Raw genomic sequence first — 16,633 nt, forward strand, 5'->3', positions numbered from 1 at the left:
AACTCAAGCAAGTCAGAGTGGAAAAAATGAACAAATCAGGAGACTATAGATGCTGGCGAGGATGTGGAGAAACGGGCACCCTCCTACACTGTTGGTGGGAATGTAAACTGGTACAGCCCCTCTGCGAAACAGTGTGGAGGTTCCTCAAAAAATTAACAATAGAACTCCCCTATGACCCAGCAATTGCACTGCTAGGAATTTACCCAAGGGATACAGAGGTGCTGATGCATAGGGGCACGTGTACCCCAATGTTCATAGCAGCACTCTCAACAATAGCCAAAACATGGAAAGAGCCTAAGTGTCCATCAACGGACGAATGGATCAGGAAGGTGTGGTTTATCTATACCATGAAATACTACATGGCAACGAGAAAGAATGAAATCTGGCCATGTGTGTAGCAACATGGATGGATCTTGAGGGTGTTACGCTGAGTGAAATAAGTCAGGCAGAGAAGGAAAGATACCATATGTTTGCACGTATAGGAGGAACTTAATGGAGGACCATGGGGAAGAAGAAGGGGAAAAATAGTGGGGGAGAGAGAGGGAGGCAAACCATGAGAGACTCTTAAATGCCGAGAACAAACTGAGGGCTGAGGGGGGTGGGGGGAAGGGGACGGGGAGTGATGGGCATGGAGGAGGGCAGTTGTGGGGATGAGCACTGGGTGTTATATGGAAACCAACTTGACAATAAACTATTTTAAAAAAAGAATTCTCTCTTTCTCTCTCCCTCTCTGCACCTCCTCCCATTCACACTCTTTCTCTCTTTCCAAATAAATAAATAAACTTTAAAAAAATCAAGAAATAACAAGCGTTGGAGAGATTGTGGAGAAAAGAAAACCCTTGTGCACTATGGGTGGGAATGTAAATTGGTGCAGCCATGATGGAAAATAGTATTGAAGTTCCTCAAAGAATTTTCAATAGGATTATCATCTGATCCAACAATCCCATCCCTGCATGGAATGAAAACACAATTTTGAAAAGATATATATCCCCCCATGTTCATTGCAGCATCAACTACAATTGTAAAGATATGTTAGAAACCGAAGTGTCCACTAATGAATGAATAAAGAAAATGTGAACACACACACACACTCTGATATAAACATCAGAATATTATTCAGCCATAAAAAAAGAAGGAAATCTTCCTATTTGCACCATGAATGAAACTTGAGGGCATTGTGCTAAGTGAATAAGTCAGAAAAAGAAAGACAAACACTGTGTGATCTCACTTATATGTGAAATCTAAAGGAAGAAAAGAAAGAATTCATAGATACAGAGAACAGATGGTGGTTAGCAGAAATAGGAAACAGGAGGCAGGCGAAATGGGTGAAGGGGGTCAAGAGTACAAACTTCCAATTATAAAATAAATAAGTTCTGGGGATGTAATGTGCAGCATCGTGACTATAGTCAAATAACACCATACCGTATAACTGAAAGTTGCTAAGAGAATGAATCTTGAAAGTTCTCATCACAAGAAAAAGAAATTTGTCACTAGTTGTGGTGATGAATGTTAACTAGACTTACAGTGTTGATTATTCTACAATACATACAAATATCAAATATTATGTTGTACATCTGAAACTAATATAATGTTATATGTCAATTACATCTCAATAAAAAATTTTAAGTTAAAAATAAATACATAAGGAAAAAACAACATCACTTTATCAGGGCCACAGTAAAGAATCTTCATGGGCTAAAGCTGCTGTGGAAACCCAATACCAGCCCCTGAAGGTTTCCTTTCTAATGAATGAAAGCTTTAATGGATCATGATCAGCACAGTGCCACAGACTGTGATTCAATAAATAGAATCAAACAGATCATAAAAGCAGCCTGATCCCACCTCTGGACTTCCACAGGCTGCCCCCAGGAAGGATGAGTTTAGACTTGGTTCAATAATAAAAGACATGTGTTTGTGCATCATTTTAAAGACTTTGAGGATGTTTGGTAGAACATACATTTTGGGTTCACAATGGAATTTCCAGCTTAAGAACAACAGTTTCAAGTAGAAGAAAAAACATTTGATGGTTGTTTTGCAAGCAATTTTACTTATATCCTAGGAAAAAAATTGAAATACAAGATCTCAGAGAAATCTTTCAGAGAAGACATCGTGATCTGTCAATAAAGAAGTTCATCAACTCACGAGGATGCTAATAAACATCGCTCTTACTGCAGGTGAGATAAGAGGAAGTTTTCTTCAAGACACGAAATCAAACACCTGGGCATATTTTGCTCTTCAAAGACTAGTAGAATGTGATTCCCTAAAGTCATGGATTTAGAATTTATGTTACTTAAAAGGCACTGATTGGATTTTTCACCTCTGAAAGAATATAATCCTTCTAATGTGTACAGTCATTTTTGACAGATGAAAACCTGTCAGAAAACTTTTTAATCCTCTTGCTTCTCTCCTAATGAATATGTGACTTATTCATGCTTTTGCGTCATCATTGGTGTCACTCTCTTCATCTCTCATCATTAGTCAGGCTTCCAAGCCCTTCATCTCTCATATCATTAGTCAGACTTCAAAGCCTGAGACCGACTTCCTTGAAATGTCCCTGGTACACACCCATCTCTAACTCCTCCGTCTAACTTCTAGCCCCTTCAACAAGACCTATCCCCTTTATTTTTTTTTTAATTTTTTAATGTGTTTTTTATTTATTTTTGAAAGAGAAAGAGACAGGGCACAAGCTGTGGAGGGGCAAATTGAGAGGGAGACACAGAATCCGAAGCAAGATCTAGGCTCTGAGCTGTCAGCACAGAGCCCGACGTGAGGCTCTAACTCATGAACTGTGGGATCATGACCTGAGAGGAAGTCCGACGCTTAACCAGCTGAGCCACCTGGGTCCCAAAACCCATCCCCTTTAGATGACAATAGTCCTTTTTCAGTGTCACTCCACCCTATTCATCTTACACAGGGCTGCAGCCAGGTATTCCTTAAACAACACGTGCATCCCAGGACTCTCCTACTTTAAATAGCCCAAAGTAGAACTATGATGAATAAGAGAAGTTCAGAATGCCCATGTTCACAGAGCATCTGTGTATCTTACTGTACATAGTTAGCAACTATCTACACCAGTGTATACTATCTACACAGATCTACGAGCTTCCTATCCATACAAAGCTGCTCTAACATATTGCCAGACATCTAGTGGTTCAGAAGAATACATATTTACTTTCATGCAGTTCTGGAAGTCAGAGGACCAACATCAGCGTCTCTGAGCTAAAGTCAAGGTATTGGCAGCCTTGATTCTTTCTGGAGGCTCTAAAGGGAGAATCTGTTTTCCTTGCTTTTTTCAGCAGCTAGTGGCTGCCCATATTCCTTGGTTTATGGCCCCTTCCTCCAGCTTCAAAGTACATCAGTTCAATCTCTGTTTCTGTTCTGTATAGAAGTTGTTGGTATGACTTGTCATGCATCTCTGCCCAGAGCCACACGGATGCAGTCATGGGGGCTTTAAGCTGGCTTATACTCCGTACCTGGACTCAGGATCAGAACTGGCCCTTCTGCTCCTGACTCCAAGAGGAATTAACGTGCCTCACGTTCCTCCTTGAGCCAGACCAGGCTGGTCCCCAGGAATGGATCAGGGAGGGAAGAGGAATGTGCAGCCACCCAGGATCCTAAGATTGTGAGACACGGTTATAACAGACAAACAAAAACAAAACAAACCACAGAGGAAAACAGCTTGCTCAGGGCTGCACATAGGCGAACTTAATGACTAACCATAGATCACACACGGGTGGTAGATCCATTGCCCCGGCAGGAATAGCTAGCTGGAAGTCTCATTTCCAGGAAAGGGAGTAGAGGATGCTCTGCCCAGGACCCTCAGTCAGGACTCCAGCCAGCTTTTCAACGAGGGGCTTCCCCAGCCAGGACGGTGGATGTTGTAAGTACTCAGTTTGAGCCTTCTTTGTTCTTCTCTATACCTCTCCTCCCTTCCTCTCTCTCTCAAAATAAATAAACTTTATTTTTTAAAAAATCAATGCAATCCACCATATTAACAGGCTAATGAAGAAAATGGCATGATCGTATTAATCAATGCAGAAAAAGCATTTGACAAAATTCAATACCTATTCATGATAAAAACTCTTGGAAAAATGGAGAGGAACTTCCTCCACTTGATTAAGTACATCTATAGCAAACCTCTAATTAACATTATATGTAATGGTGAATGCCTAGATGCTTCCCCCTAACTCCAAGATTGGGAACAAGTAAAGAATGTCTGCTCTCACCACTCTTATTCATCATAGTGCTAGAAGTTCAGACTATATCAAGGGGAGAAAAGAAAATAAAAGACATGCAGATTGGAAAGGAAATAAAACTGTCCCTATATGCAGACACGATTGTCTTTACAGAAGTCCCCAGGAACTAATATGTATGTGCGCGCGTGCACACACACACACACACACACGCACACACCCCCCCCCTAAATTTCAGGATACAAAGTAAACATAGATAGAAAATCAACTGTATTTCTATATACTAGCAATAAACACTAATTTAAGTTAGTGTTCAAATTTAAAATACGACACTATTTATAATCACTCAAAAGAAAGCAAAATACTTAGGTGTAAATCTAACAAAATAGGACTTGTATGCTAAAAGCTACACAATGCTGATAAATGAAATCAAAGGAGATCTAAATAAATGAAGAGACATACTGTGTTTATGGATTAGAAGACTCTATAGTACTAAAGAGGTCAATTCTCCCAAAACCGACATAGAGGTTTAATACATTCTTATCCCAATTGCAGCATGATTTTTTTGTAGATATGGATGAGATTATTCTAAAATTTACATAGTGAGCACCTTGGTGGCTCAGTCGGTTGAGCGTCCCACTTCAGCCCAGGTCATGATCTCAGGGCTCGTGAGTTCAAGCCCCACGTCAGGCTCAGAGCCTGGAGCCTGCTTCGGATTCTGTGTCTCCCTCTCCCTCTGCACCTCCCCTGCTGACATTCTGTCTCTCTCTCTCTCTGTCTCTTAAAAATAAATAAACATTTTTTGGGGTGCCTGGGTGGCTCAGTCAGTTAAGCGTCCAACTTCAGCTCAGGTCATGATCTCACGGTTCATGGGTTCGAGCCCCGCGTCAGGCTCTGTGCTGACAGCAAGCTCAGAGCCTGGAGCCTGTTTCAGATTTTGTGTCTCCCTCTCTCTCTGACTCTTCTCTGCTCACTCTGTCTCTCTCTCTCTCTCAAAAATAAATAAAACATTAAAATAAACAAACATTTTTTAAAACCCTAAAATTCACATAGAAAAGAAAGGATCTGGTATTGTGAAGACATTTTGTTAAAGAAGGAGAAAGGAGGTGGGGCCATTCTTCCAATGTTCAGGCTCACGATATCGGTGTGGTATCAAAAGAGTGTGGCATTTAGAAGGATAGACATATACGCCCATGGAACAAACAGAATAAAAAACAAAGAAGTAGATCTATACATATGCCCTTCATAACAAAGATGTCAAAGCAATTCAGTGGAGAAAGAATAACCTTTCCAATAGTTCTGGAACAACTGACATCCATGGGCAAAAAAAAGAACCTTGACCTAAGTCTCACACCTCACACAAAATTAACTCAAAATGAATCTTGAATGCTGAGAACAAACTGAGGGCTGATGGGGGTGGGGGAGAGGGGAAAGTGGATGATGGGCATGGAGGAGGGCACTTGTGGGGATGAGCACTGGGTGTTATATGGAAACCAACTTGACAATAAACTATTTAAGAAAATAAATAAATAAATAAATAAATCACCAACTTAAAATGAAAACACATAACCTTTTTAAAAAAAAAACTGAGAAATTATGGGGATCTAGAGCTAAGCAGAGAGATCATAGATTTGATACTAAAAGCATCATGTAAAAATAGGAAAAAATGATCAATGGGACTTTATGAAAATTTAAAATTTTTCCTCTGTGAAAGATCCTATTTAGAGAATGAAAGACAAGTGACAGACTGAGAGAAAATATTTTCAAAATATCTATCAGATAAAAAACTAGTAGCAAGAATGTATAAAGAACTCCCAAAACACAATAATAAGAAAATAAACAACAAAGAACGGACAAAAGATATGAATAGACACTTGGCCAAAAAGACACATGATTAGTAAATAAGTACATGAGAAGTTGCTCACTGTTACCTACTAGGGAAATGCAGATTAAAACCACAATGATACATCATTACACACCTATCAGAGTGGCTACAATAAAGAAACAGCAACATCATCAAAAGCTGGAAAATATAAAGAAAAACTCAATCATCCATGCATTGTTGGTGAGAATGTAAAACGAAGCAGCCACTCTAGAAAACAGTTTGACAGTTTCTTACAAAACTAAACATGGACCACACAACTCAGCAACTGTAGTCTTGGGCACTTATCCCAGAAAAGTGAAAACTTATCTTCACACAAAAATCTAGATACAAACATTTACAGCATCTTTATTCATAATAGCCAAAAACTGTAAACAGCCCAGCTATCCTTTATAGTTAACAAACAGTAGTACATTCAAACCCTGGAATACTACTTAGCCATAAAAAGGAACATGTCACTGGGGCGCCTGGGTGGCTTAGTCGGTTAAGCGTCCGACTTCACTTAGGTCATGATCTCGCGGTTCATGAGTTCGAGCCCCGTGTCGGGCTCTGTGCTGACTGCCAGCTCAGAGCCTGGAGCTTGTTTCAGTCTGTGACTCCCTCTCTCTCTCTGACCCTCCCCTGCTCACGCTGTCTCTCTCTCTCTCTCTGTCTCCTAGAAATAAATAAAAAACATTAAAAAAATATATCTCTAAAAGAAGGAACATGTTACTGATATGTGCAACAGCCTGGATGAACCCCAGAGAACTACACTGAATGGAGACTGCCTAGCCTAAAGGGTTGCATACTCTATGATTCCATATATGTAACATCCTCAAAATGGCATAATATGTACATGGAGAACAGTTTAGCAGTTGTCAGAAGTTCAAGAGGATTAGGGCAGGAAAAGAAATGAGTGTGGCTATAAAAAGGCAATGTGAGGAACAGCACAAAAGGTCTCTGTGTCTGTATCTTAACTGTACAAGGTTAAGTCCTGATTGCAGTATTATACTATAATTTTGCAAGATACTGGCATTCAGGGAAAGTGGGTAAATACATAGGAGCTCTCTCTGTTATTACTTACAACCGCATGTTAATCTCAGAATAAAAATTTTAATAGTGTGTGTATATATACATATACACGTATGTGTCTGTATACACACACACACACACACAAACACACACACACACACAATAGAGCTTAGGAGAAAGGTTGAGGTTATGTTCAGAATGGTTAGAGAAAGGCATGGAAAATGTGAAATCTACTTTCCAGAAAGGACTATTAAAAACAGTCAGGGACAGAAATGAACGTAAGTATGTAGTCACTACAGCACCTCAGGCTCCCTGTGATCGGGCACCTGCCCCCCACCCCACTCTCACCCCTGCCGTGGCCACAACACCCCCTGCAGCGCAGCAGAAAGTACCTGGATACCTCACACTCCCCTTCTAGATGCCTAAGCAAGTGATCCCACTGGGGAGCCTTGCACATTGCCTTGCTCACCAAACCCCAAGGAATTGCTTAATAGAAAGTCACTTGATGGTCTTGTACCTCATGGCTTCTACTGATGCCACACCTGGCTGTAAAAGACTTTCAGAACAAAGTCCATCATGGCACACACCCTGGTTACCCCATCGCCCGATAAGACCAACCCATCCAGGTCATCCAACATTAACTAGACCCTTATCTCCAAATTACACATCTCAATTTCCCATCCTACCCCTTACATCCAATAATGCCATCTTAAGATATTCTTTTTAGAAAATAGAGATGGAAATGTTTCACAATTCATCTTAGGAAGTCAGCATAACCTTGATTCTGAAACTTAAAAGCATTACAAGAAAAGAAAATCACCCCTCATTACCTTTGGTGAACACAGTCACAAAAATCCTTCAGAAAATATTAGCATATCAAATCCAGCCATATGAAAACATAAAAGCACATCATGACCATCATGGCTTCACATATGAAAATCAATGTGATTCACATTAGTAGAATAAAGGAGAAAAAAATATATGATTATCTTGATAAGTGTAGAAAAAACTGACAAAATTCAATACCTATTATTAAGATACACTCTCAATAAACAAGAAATGGAAGGAAATTTCCTCATTGATATAAAAGTCATCTATGAAAGACCCACAACTACTATCAGAATTAATGGTGAAAGACTGAATGCTTTCCCTCTACTATTGACAGCAAGACAAGGATGTCCATCTTCACCACCTCTAACATTGTACTGGAAATCTTAGCAGTAAGGAAAAAAGGGAAAACTGCCAGAGCTAATAAGTGAAATTAGTAAGGTGACAAGGTATATGGTTAATTTTCAAAAATCAATTTCAGCAAAATTTTAAATTCTGTTCATTAAAAGACACACAGCACATATATTTGACAAAAGACTTGTATCTAAAATATACATACATTTATCAAACCATTATGTTGTACACCTGAAATTAATAGGTTATATGTCAGTTACACCTCAACTTGGAAAAAAAAAAACCTCAGGGCATCTGGGAGGCTCAGTCGATTAAGTGTCCGACTTCACCTCAGGTCATGAACTCGCAGTTTTTGAGTTCAAGCCCCGCGTCGGGCTCTGTGCTGACAGCTCATAACCTGGAGCCTACTTCGGATTCTGTGTTTCCCCCGTCTCTGTTCCTCCCATGCTCATGCTCTCTCTGTCTCTCAATAATAAACATTAAAAATGATAATAATAATCTCACTGGAAAGTAGTGCCTTGTGTAAAGCTGAAACTTACAAACTTTTAACTGCTCTTCCTAATATTAAATAATTTGCAGAAAAGCAACATATCTTCCATCAACTCTGAATAGAGCACTGTAAAAAATAATGGTTTTATAATAACTTCAGCAAATGTTTTTAAAATAAAATAATACTTGGGAAATTCTACAAAAAAGGGGAGAAATAAAATATATTTTGAAATTAAAAAATAAAGTAATAACAAAATATATTTTAAAAACTACCATAATCAACAAAAAGAAAAAAATTAATAGGCAAAGACTTGGCCAAACATCTCACAAAAGATACATATGTATATGAAAAGACGTTCAACATCATAAGTCATCAGGAAAATACAAATTCAGACATTATTTCACACCAATCAGAATGGGTCCACTCCTGCCCCAAAAACAAGTTTACAAAACAATGTTGGCAAAGATGTGGAACAATTATAACTCCTACTCATTCAAGCAGTCTATGAAATGATTTAACCACCTTGGAAAATTGTTCTTCATAAAGTTAAACTATATCTAACCCTATGATCCAGAACTTCATTCCTAAGTATTTAAATAAAGGAAATTTAGGCACATGTCCACATAAAGACTGGTAGAAGAATACTCATAGCAGTTTCATTCATAATAACCAAAAACTAAACATCCCCCAAATATCCATCAACAGTTGTATGGGTCAGTACATCATGATACATTCACGTAATGGAATATTAAGTAACAAAAAGAAACAAACTACTGATATACTTAACATGAATGTATCTCAAAAACAATATTCTGTGAAGAAAACAAAGCCCAGAAACAAGCAGAACAGAGTTATGGTGCTAGAAGTCAGAGAGGGATTTAAAGGGAGCCCCTGTGTGCCATGGGTGGGAATAGAAGTTGGTGCAGCTACTGTGGAAAACAGCATGGAGGTTCTTGGAAAAACTTAAACTAGAGCTACCACACGATCCAGCATTTGCACTTCTGTGCATTCATCTGTAGATAATGAAAACACTGACTCAAAAAGTTATTTGCAGCCCCATGTTCACCATAGCATTACTTACAATAGCCAAACATAGAAACAACTTAATGATTTGTTGATGGATGAATGGATAAAGGAAATGTGTTATAGATATAATGAAATATCATTCAGCCATAAAAACAAAGGAAATATGCTATCTGAGATAACATGGATGGACCTTGAGGGCATTATGCTAAGTGAAATAAGTCACACAGAGAAAACAAATCCCATATGATCTTACTTATATGTGGAATCTAGAAGACAAAAACAAAATAAAACCAAGCTCATAAGTACAGAGAACAGATAACGGTTCCCAAAAGTGAGAGGTGGTTATCAGAAGGGAGTCAAAAAGTGCAAACTTCCAGTTATAAGGTAAGTAAGTCCAGAGGATGTCACATGCAGCATGATGACTATTTAATAATACTGTATTTATATATTTGGAAGTTCTAAGAGAATAGATCTTAAAAATTCTCACCACAAGGAAAAATTCTGTAACTATGTACAATGACAGTTTAAAACTAGACTAAAAATGTGGTGAATCATTTTGCAATGTATAGAAATCCCAAATCCCAAGAGCACGGCCTGACAGAGAGCACACACCTAACAAATATCTGTCGGATGAATGAGTGTCACAATTGCACTAAGCAATTGTCCTCTGTTATGCGGTACATCAAGACGTGGGGCTTGGAAAGGAAAAACATGAGAGGAGAAGAAAACAAAAGAGGTGTACACAGGCAAGCAAAGCACAATACTACCTCTGCGGCCGCTCCAGAGTATAACGCAGATCAGACCCCTGCCTTGATGGAGGTGATCAAGTTAAGCCTAGGAAAGCCGGGAGTGAGGCAGGCATTTTCCCATGCTGGCACTATCAGAAATATTGCAAAACATGGAAGGTCTAGTGCCTTAAACAAAGAACCTGCCTTCAGGAAGCTTGTGGCCTTAGCATTAATGACTGATTTTAATTGAATGACTTTAATTAATGACTGATTTTCATGCTTCGCTTATACAAGAAAGTCATTCCTGCACCTCAGTTCTTACAGAAAAGTACTTAGAAAACTGTAATATGGACTCACACCGAAGGAAATATCCTGAGTTTCTAGCATAAATATCTCTAAGTGAAAAAAAAAAGAAAAGAAAACTTTTCTTCCATCTAGAGCGCCTGTGCCTCATAACCTCATTACTTCTGTTATTATTTTGAGATGTGGCCGAGAGAGGAGGCATAGCAGGGAGCAGGGAGGCAGGAGTGTGCCGGCATGCAGTGGAAGGGTTGTGGAATCTGACATCCCAGGAAAACTAGGTACAATTCTCAGCTATGTCTCCTCACCTTGTGAGCCCCACCCTGCAGCAAGATGAGCATTCGGTAGGTAGGTACCCAGTGAATGAATATTCTTCCAAACAATGGTTTTAAGAGATTGATTCATGTCTTTAAAGAACCAGGCTTAGGGGTGGTTTGGTTTCTGTCTCCTGATGCTAAGGCCATGTGCATATTTAACGTTAGCGAGCAGTTAGTACAACATGCATCTGCAGATACACTGCACTGAGCTCTATGCTACGGGCACCGTAATGCAAAATGGAGGAGCCCACTGAGATCTGGTAAAGAATACACTTCTAAAATAACATAATTACTTGAGGTGTATCTCATAGGCCAGCCCTAGGGAACCTCTGTCTTCTTAAAGATCCTGTTCTTGAGTATTTTTTCTTGTGATTTCTTTCTACTTCTATTTCATTCTTTGAAGCAAAGGTATAAATTCACATTTCCAGCACTATTTTTTATTCCCCGTGGGACTGGCAACTAAAGTAATTCCTCATCAGGATTCCTCAAATACTTTTAACTGTTTCAGATGGTTATGGGTTACTTAGAGCACCTTTCTGGGAAATTCATGATCATTTGTTTCTCATCAACATAAAACAATTTAAATGCAAAAAAAGTTAATTATATATAAAAAAGAATGCTATTCAAAGTACAGCCATTACAGCATGAAAAGAAAAAAAAATAAGATTTCTGTATAAGATATATTGATAACATTTTAGAGCTGGACCTGAATGAGCTAGTGTTAAGTTCATCTCCTCATTTTATTAATGGATAAATCAGTGGTAATTTCAAAAATTTTAAGGGGAACTCAGAAAGGGTTGTTCTCTTACGAGTTAAATCTCTCCACCTTATGGACTAGGGTTTGACAAATAGTTAATGAGTATGTGATTGAATGAATGAATGAATGAATGACTTTATAAGCATTCTTGCAAACAACAGTCATAAAGCTATTTAGCACCATGGCTAGGACTAACACTCTGTTCTCTTTTCTGTTCCTTGGTAACTCCTAAGTTGCAGCTAATTTTATTAGTTTAGTTAGTTGTCAAGAAAGCAGCAATGTCACCGAAATCACTGACTGACCTTAGTTGTGTTTTTTTTTTCATGCTGCTTTTAGACATGCAAACAAAAGAAAAGAATGAAAAGTGTCAAGTGGGATGACATAAGAAAATTGCACTGTAGCCAGATCACACATAGAATGACAGAAAAAAGGTAGGCAGAGATGGCTCTGTGATTTTCTTCTCTCACCTGATCCAAGAGATAAAAAAGGTACAAAGTTAGAATGCATTAGCTGTCAAATCAACACTATTCCATTAGAGGCACAGACTTCCGTCACAACGCAGCCGTTTTATAACCACGGGCTTGACGTGGTCCATAACGAGGAGAACAAGAGGTAGGAATGATCAGAACAAGGATGGGATATGGGGGTGGGGGAGGGGAAGGGGGGGATGGGCACGGAGGAGGGCACTTGTGGGGATGAGCGCTGGGTGTTATGTGGAAACCAACTTGACAATAAACTATTAAAAAAAGAAAAGAACAAGGATGGGATACAGTAATGAGGACCATATACTTACTCTTCCAGAAAGTGCTGCTGGGGTCCTATAATAGAGCCTGGCCGGCATATTCTGATCCAAGCAATTATTTCCGCGTGTGTAAACCTGTAGTGTTTCATGACATAACAGGCTATCAACGTCCCTGTCCTCCCAAGACCAGCTGCAAGAAAGGAAACAGACCAAGAAATACAAAATAGTATAGCAAATGCACCCACAAAAACACTGAAATCAAACCATGCCCAGAAACTGCAATGGTGTCAACTACAATACCAGGGTTTTAAACCCAGACAATAATGTAATGCTTTTTACATGATCTGGGGTTAAAAGATCATTCTAACTCAAGAAATCTTCTAAAAATAGATCATATAATTAAAATAAGCATCGTACGCAGTTTCTTAACCTATTTAAATGGTTAAGATTTTTTAACTTTATTTTTTTTTTTTTATTTTTGAGGGAGAGAGAGAGAGAGAGCAAGTGGGGGAGGAGCAGAGAGTGAAAGATCAAGGATGTAAAGTGGGGTCCGCGCTGCCAGCGCAGAGACAGACCTGGGGCTTGAACTCACAAACCATGAGATCATGACCTGAGCGGAAGTTGGACACTTAACCGACTGAGCCACCCAGACGCCCCAAGTTATGTTTAACTTAATTTAGAATAAGGAATCATAGAATCAAGTTGGAAGACACCATGGATGTCATCAAGCCCCATCAATTGACTTAACCCACAACTGGTTAAGTCAATACTACCTCTATCAGGTCATCACCCTAACCTCCGTTTCACTCCATCAGAGACCAGGATTCCATGATATCCTCAGCCAGTAGGTACTGATGGAGCATCTACTATTTGCCAGGTACTGTGCTAGGAGCTGGGGACACAGTGACAAATAAACGAGACATGGTCCCTGCCCTTGGGAGAGCACGCAGTCCACTGAGAAAGAACAAAGCAAAAAGAAGTGCTCAAATTCCATTTCCCCAGGCTCCTGCATTTCCTAACAACTTTTGTGTTAGCTTATTTTCTTTATGTTGAATCCAATCTCTGTTACATAAGATTAAATAATACAGATAGAAATGAATTTCCATGAAATACTAGTTATTATCGTGAGCTCTGATTTCTTATTTCTTCAAAGTGTTTTTACCCATTGCTGTATTTTTTTCCTCCAACAAAATAAAGGTGATAGAGCTTTATTTACATTTTAGCCAATCTTTTTTAAAAAGTACACGTTGACTCCCTCATTTTGCAAAAATTTTCAAAAACCATATCAAGCTACAGGTTCTCAAAAAAATAGTGGTGGTTATTCAGATACCAGAACAGATGAGGCCCAAAGGTATTAACTGATTGACTCATATTAGTATACTAACTATGGAACCGAGGACTAAAATCTGCCCCCCCTGGTTCTGATTCTCATCCTAGAATTCTTTCCACTCAGCCCACATTCTGACACTCATTTTACTGGTACTGACTGAGCCCAAGTGTGTATGAGGCACTGTGATAGATCTGGACACAGAAATACAAAGACAAGCAAGATGCTTGCCCCTCATGAACTATATAGGGCTGAACCAATAATACTTACAAGCATTTTCTAAATCTTTCCACATCTGGTTTCTTGGAGTTAGATTCAGTACTATAAATTTTTATTTAAGCATCACCCATAAGCAAGGCAATATGCAGTTATATTTCCACAACTTAAAATCTGTTATCAGATACATTTTTTCCTAGAGAAAAAGAAAGTGTCTCTGCCTCTGTTTTTAAACATTAAATTCAGGTAGTCAAACGTTTATTCAATATGCCCCAGACAGGGTTTTCGGCTCACAAGATAAGGGTATAAGCAAGTATAGGATATAACTTTTAGCCGCAATGAGTATCAGAGTGGCTGCAGAATAGTAAGCAAGAAACGATAACAAAGAAATGAAATCTGAACTGAAACTGGGCTCTCAGAGGAAAGGCCAGGGGAACCATGTGAGCCACTGGCGCCTTCAAAGAATGTGTCATTACCGGCGAGGACTTCAGCAGACTCTGAAGAATAGGAAGGTCACAGAATATTTTCAGCAAAGCGTGCGGGGTATGAAAGCCTGGCTGGTCTGGAGAACTGTCAGTATGTGTCGAGTGCAGAATGAGATCAGATGGGTGGGAAAGGCCAGAATAAAGAACATCCCTGAGTCAAGAGGAGGGGCCCGGGCTTAGGTGAGGAGGTTCCAAAGACACGAAGGACTGCTGAGCTACCTTTAGGAGTCCCCAAAGCCAGGTCCACAGTGCTCTGAGCACTGACCTAAGTCACACCTCCTGCATATATGCGTTATTACTCCTCACATATGCGGAGATGATGCTTTGGTGAACGAAATTCAACTCATTTAAAAAGTATTACAGAATTCATGATATTATCAATGGGTAGTAAACACACAACTGCTATCATGCAAAAATCGGTATTTTTTCCTTTAACCAGTGGAAAGGGCAAAATAAAGCTGCTATGTATTTGAGGGCAAGAAAGTGACATGATAAAGGCAGATGGATCTGGCGGCAGCACACAGGCCATGTTGGAAAGGCCAGAGAGCAGCTGGGGGGAGGGGACGGGAGGCGGAGGCAAGCTGAAGGGAACACAAGTAGGGCAGTGTGGACATGGACAGCAGGTGGTGATGAAAAGGAGGAGCTGAATTAGAAAGACATTGGGACTAGGTCACAGGAAAAGTCAAAAATGACTGATGTCTCTGGCCTGGAAAACTAGTACAAGGTCAATTTCATCCATGAAAAGTCTGTCGGCGCAGAGCCTGCTTTGGATCCTCTGCCCGCCTCCTGTCTCTACCCCTCTCCGACTGTACTCTCTTCAAAATAAATACAAAAAAAAAAAGGAAATAGGAAGGTTGAAGACTTTGTTTTTAATTTTTTTTAGTCTTATTTATTTTTGAGAAGCAGAGAGAGACAGAGGTGAGCTGGGAACGGGCAGAGAGAGAGAGGGAGACACAGAATCTGAAGCAGGCTCCGGGCTCTGAGCTGTCCGCATAGAGCGTCACATGGGGCTCAAATTCACAAATGTGACATCATGACCTGAGCCGAAGTCGGGATTAGCCAACTGAGCTACCCAGGCATTCCAGGTGGCTTTGTTTTTAAAATGCTTAAGAATCTCTTCCCCAAAAAGAGGGGTCCTTTGGTCAGCTTTCCCTAGTTAAAAAGTAAAGAATATCTTCTCTAATCTCTCCAGTACTTTGAAATACGCAGTGTCTCAGCAGATCTAAGACACCATCAAGTCATCTAATGGTGTGATATGCACCCTTATTTAAGCTCTACTAAGTAAGAAACAATTACTATGACATAATACCATTGTTCAGATCCAGCCTCGCTCCATAAATGTGAAAGTGTGAAAAAGCTGTCTCTAAATTAGTATTTCTCAATCTTTATTTCATTAGTGCCTCTTCCAGGAGCCTCATTAAGACATTTTTCCTGATCGTCCCCCATGATGAAATTTTACTGCCACAGTATACCGCATATCTCTTTATGTATTGTGTGTATATCTGTGCCTTATACAGAAAAAGAATGCTGGGGGCATAGTTCAGTGGTAGAGCATTTGCCTGCAGAAAAAGAATGTTTCTCCCAAAAAACAATTCTTCCCCCTTGGGGGCAATAGTGTCAGCTTGAAAATATACAGCAAAACTGCAAATAAGAAGTGCCTGGTTGGCTCAGTCAGTGGAGCATGCAACTCTTGATCTCAGGGCTGTGAGTTTGAGCCCCACGTTGGAGGTGGAGATTACTTAAAAATGCAAATTAAATTACAGTCAAGTTCATGCTTATAGATGCTTGACATTCACTTCCCTTCCGGCCTTCCTTTTTAAATATTATATTTACACTGTGTATAAATATATACGTGTGTGTGTGTGTGTGTGTGTGTCATGAGGGGTGTGTGCTCTGTTAGATGAGGTTTGTGTGTGTGTGTAGCCTGTTTCATCTGAAGTACCTTTTGCCCCAGACCAAACGTCAATATTCTTTAGA

The 16,633-nt window shown here is 39.6% G+C and overlaps 1 protein-coding gene across 6 annotated transcripts in view; it reads right to left on the reverse strand.

Annotated features, from left to right (window-relative positions):
- Positions 1-16,633, reverse strand: part of CDC14A (cell division cycle 14A) — a 168,066-nt gene that overhangs the window by 42,634 nt on the left and 108,799 nt on the right. For all 6 annotated transcript variants that reach the window (XR_005527732.1, XM_039228456.1, XM_039228457.1 and 3 more), the window contains one exon: positions 12,680-12,818. Coding sequence is in view for 5 of the 6 variants with exons in the window: in XM_039228456.1 (XP_039084387.1) it covers positions 12,680-12,818 (139 nt within the window). In the remaining variant the exon portion in view is untranslated. The remainder of the gene's footprint in view (positions 1-12,679; positions 12,819-16,633) is intronic.

The sequence above is a fragment of the Hyaena hyaena genome, unplaced genomic scaffold, assembly GCF_003009895.1.
Source record: "Hyaena hyaena isolate Hyena2069 unplaced genomic scaffold, ASM300989v1 scaffold_32, whole genome shotgun sequence".
NCBI lineage: Eukaryota > Metazoa > Chordata > Mammalia > Carnivora > Hyaenidae > Hyaena > Hyaena hyaena.